Source organism: Budorcas taxicolor, chromosome 15 (assembly GCF_023091745.1).
Source record: "Budorcas taxicolor isolate Tak-1 chromosome 15, Takin1.1, whole genome shotgun sequence".
NCBI lineage: Eukaryota > Metazoa > Chordata > Mammalia > Artiodactyla > Bovidae > Budorcas > Budorcas taxicolor.
The window spans coordinates 45,258,879-45,263,157 of NC_068924.1; the positions used below are offsets into that span (position 1 = coordinate 45,258,879).

At 42.5% G+C, this 4,279-nt stretch overlaps 1 protein-coding gene across 1 annotated transcript; it reads left to right on the plus strand.

Annotated features, from left to right (window-relative positions):
• Nucleotides 1-2,640: 2,640 nt before the first annotated feature.
• LOC128060608 (olfactory receptor 6-like) lies at nucleotides 2,641-3,585 on the plus strand. The gene has a single exon (XM_052652995.1). It carries the CDS (start codon nucleotides 2,641-2,643, stop codon nucleotides 3,583-3,585), a length of 945 nt encoding a protein of 314 aa, XP_052508955.1.
• Nucleotides 3,586-4,279: the final 694 nt, after the last annotated feature.

The window sequence follows — 4,279 nt, forward strand, 5'->3', positions numbered from 1 at the left end:
TAAGAATGAAAGTGAAAATGAAAAGGCTGCATGTTTAAACAAACATACGTGAGTAGCATGTATGGGTCTGGTGCCTTATCCATGCATTATCACATTTATCCTCACAACAAACCAGTAAGGTAGGCATTATTAACATTATGTTCTTTTATAACAGTGGGTGTTGAAGTACCTGACTGTTAAATATTCTGTTTAGGATAACATACCTGGTAGCCGTATTCTGACTCTAAAGTCAGTGATGATAACTCATCTGCAAAGGGAAGCGTGGGAAATTATGTGGCATATAGTGAAAATGAAGACTGTTACACTAACACACGCCCTGAAGGAAAATCTCTACATACTGAAGAATGTGGGAAATATCACTCCTTTCTGATATCAGATCCAGTTGTTTTTCCCAAAGAAAAACACTAGGTCAAAGGCATTGAGAGACAGGCTGAGAACTGCTTACAAATGAACTACATCACTCGTGACAGGTGTTGATTGGAGGCCCTGGGGTGAGACACAATCCCTTTCTATCCAGCAAGCAGTGCAGAGGTCTGCTGACATGTGCTGCTGTGGAAAGGCGGCAGTAGCAAAAATAATATGTATTTTGGCCTCTCATCTTTCTGTCCCTTGCCATGAGCCATGGCCAGAAGATCTCTATCCAAAAGGTTATCAAGATGATCCTTGATTGATCTCCCACCCTCTGTGTGTTAAGTGGACAGTAGGGTGGACAAATTGTTTGGCCAAAAGAGTGAACAATATTCTGAAGGTGGGACCTAAACTCAGTCTTTATGGATGAATGTGATATTTAGTGGAGATATATATTCATTTACATACTTTTCAAGAGATAAACCTGTGCTAACCTCTTTCCTTAGCCACAGATTAAAGTAACTGGGCTACTTCATGAATGACTCTTCCTTCCAGCCTTGCAAGGTGGCCTATCCTTGTATTGTATTCATGTATGCTCTGGCCTCCCTTTTCCTTACCCCTCTAGGTAGAGCTTGCCACAATGGCTGACAGAGACTCTGACCTACCACGTGACCTGATACAAAGGATCATATCCAGTGTTCTCAGATAGGGTGGATATATTTAACACGAAAGTACCCTGGGTATGTGGGCTTCCTTGGTGGCTCAGATGGTAAAGAATCTGCCTGCAAGGTGGGAGACCTGGGTTTGTTCCCTGGGTTGGGAAGATCCCTTGGAAGAAGGCATGGCAACCCACTCCAGTATGCATGCCTGGAGAATCCTCAGGGATAGAGGAGCCTGGTGGGCTACAGTCCATGGGGTCGCAAAGAGTTGGACATAACTGACTAACTAAGCACAGCACACACCCTTGGTATGCAAGATGGACATAGGTCCAAAGATGTGTAGCCTGATAGGTACGTGCCTCCTGCTTAAAGGGATTAATTCACTTGTTAATACATATTTGATAATATTTATGTTTTCCAGTCACTATTCTAGGGATTGGGTTCATAGTCTTGAAGGACAGTCTTTTTTTCCCAGTTCTTTTGAGATATAGTCAACATATAACATTGTGTAAGATTAAGCAGTATAATTGATGACTTCATACACATATATATTATGAAAAACTTACCACAACAAGATTAGTTAACACCTCTATTATGTAACATAATTTTGATTTCTTTGTGTGTGATGAGAACATATAAGATCTATTCTTTTGGCAATTTGCAAGTATATAATGCAGCATTAATAACAGTAGTCACCAGGCTGTACAATAGAATCCCAGAGCTTATTCATCATATAACCAGAATATTAAACCCTTTGACCAATATCTCCCTGAGTTTTGAAAGATACAGTGCAAAGGAGAGAAATCTCAATGCATGAGAATGTTGTGCATTGGAAGGAAATGTTGCTGAAGTATTTCACTCTGCTTTGGTAGGGTTATCTCCTAGATGGAATCTTAAATCGACAGATAAAAATGGGGAAAGGGCATAAAAAGAAGAGGGATGAGTACATGTAAAATGCAAGAGTGATTACAGTGTGCTTGAGGAGCAGAACTATTTGAGTATATCCCAAGCATGGAAACAATTTAGAGGGTGCCAAGAGAGAGGCTGCAGAAATACGTAGGGGTCAAAATACGAACTTTTATCTAAGAGCAATGGAGAGTCATTAATGGATTGTCCAAGAGTTATCATCTTTTTTAATTTCCACAGACTCTACTCCGAAGAAATGGTGGTGGATCAAAGGACTACAGGCAATAGATCAGCCCAATATTAAACCCTGGAGCTTTTTCTGACATTATCCTAAACTTTTCTTCTGGCAGTAAAAGTGTCTTTGTGCTGTGGCTTTCTAATGAAATTGAGATTTGAAATCAGCAAGTGAGAGACCATTGGTCCATGTTCATGGACAAAGGAGTAAGGAATCACATGGAGAGGGATATTAAAATATTTCATCAGGTGAGTGAGAGTAAGGGATGCGAGTGCACTTTGATTGCAGGAGTTTTTCATAACAAACACATGACATTTTTTTTTTTTGATGGAAATGTATGCTTCCCATTGGAAGATTACTTCATACTGACAGAGGTTATTTTATGAGTCTCATTCTCAGGAAGACTGATTTGCTAACATACTGGTCTCCTCTCCAATGTCATAGTCATCTTCATTATTTGTGATGACTTCCTGCCTCTCAGAGCTCTTAGTCATGCTGGGGAGAAACATCACTCTGGTGAGTGAGTTCATCCTGGTGGGCTTCCCCACTGCCCCCTGGCTGCAGGTCCTGCTCTTCTCCCTCTTCCTTGTGGTCTACTTGCTGGTGGTAGTAGAGAATCTTGTCATCATGCTCACTGTCTGGGTCACTGGCTCCCTCCATAAGCCCATGTATTATTTCCTGAGTAGCCTGTCCTTCCTGGAGGTCTGGTATGTGTCTGTCACAGTCCCCAAGATGCTGGATGGATTCCTCCTGCAGAGACGGCGCATCTCCTTCACAGGCTGCATGACCCAGCTGTACTTCTTTATCTCGCTTGCCTGCGCGGAGTGTGTACTTCTGGCAGCCATGGCCTATGACCGCTATGTGGCCATCTGCCACCCTCTCAGATACCCGATCATCATGACCACAGGTTACTGTGTGCAGCTGGTGGCTTTCTCTTATATGACTGGTTTCATGATCACTGTGATCAAGGTCTATTTTATTTCACATGTCACTTTCTGTGGCTCCAATGTCATGAACCACTTTTTCTGTGACATCTCACCAATCCTCAAACTGGCCTGCAAAGACATGTCCACAGCTGAGCTCGTGGACTTTGCTTTGGCCATTGTCATTCTTGTCTTCCCTCTCACCACTACCATCCTCTCCTATGTCTACATTGTCTCCACTATTCTGCATATACCCTCCACCCAGGGAAGGAGGAAGGCCTTCTCCACCTGTGCATCCCACCTCACGGTAGTCATAATTTATTACACAGCCATGATTTTCATGTATGTTCGGCCCAGAGCTATTGCTTCATTTAATTCCAACAAACTAATCTCGGCTGTGTATGCAGTCCTCACGCCCATGCTAAATCCATTCATCTACTGTCTGAGGAACCAGGAAGTCAAGAATGCTATCAAAAAGACAGTGGGTGTTGGCCAGTGCTTCCTGCTCAGCTGAGGCCTGCTGCCTTGAGGAGGAGACTGTTCCAGACAGGAGGTCATTCCCATGACACATATCGTTCTGTGTTTTTAGCTTGCTCTATAGATCAGAAATCTTTAAAAAAACAAACCACAGCAAGGCAAATGTTTCAAAAATCTTAAAAGTGGAAACCACATATTTGAAATGTGTACTTTGAACAATTAGTCTGGATTCTGACTTAAAGCCTGCCACTAGATGCAGCTGTACAATTGAAGTATGTCAACTCACTTGCCACCGCAGAACCTACTACCAGATGCAGCATAATTGTCACTTGTCACTCACTGAGAGGGTTTTGGTATGAGTCTGCAAATGATTGATTTATTATAATCTCTGTGCAGTCAAACCTCACGCTAATGATAATTTGTGTTTTCCACCAGTCTCCAGACTTAGCATCACTGCCTCAGCTCCGCCTCAGATTCTCAGATGCTAGATTCTCATAAGGAGTACTTGACCTTGATTCCTCACATACATAGTTCACAGTAGAGTTTGCACTCCTGTGAGAATCTTCTGCCACTGCTGATCTGACGGGAGGTGCATATTAAAGGAATGGTTTCCGTGATCCTAGACACTTACATCTTTCCCTGCTTAGAAGAGTACCAAATTCCTTAATTTGACATATCTGGTTTCTTTAATTAACAGTAACCCCTTGCTATTGCCCACTGCCTGCCCCTTG

Excerpts from the sequence above, each read along its gene's own strand:
- LOC128060608 (XM_052652995.1), top strand. The coding sequence starts at position 2,641 with ATGCTGGGGAGAAACATCACTCTGGTGAGTGAGTTCATCCTGGTGGGC.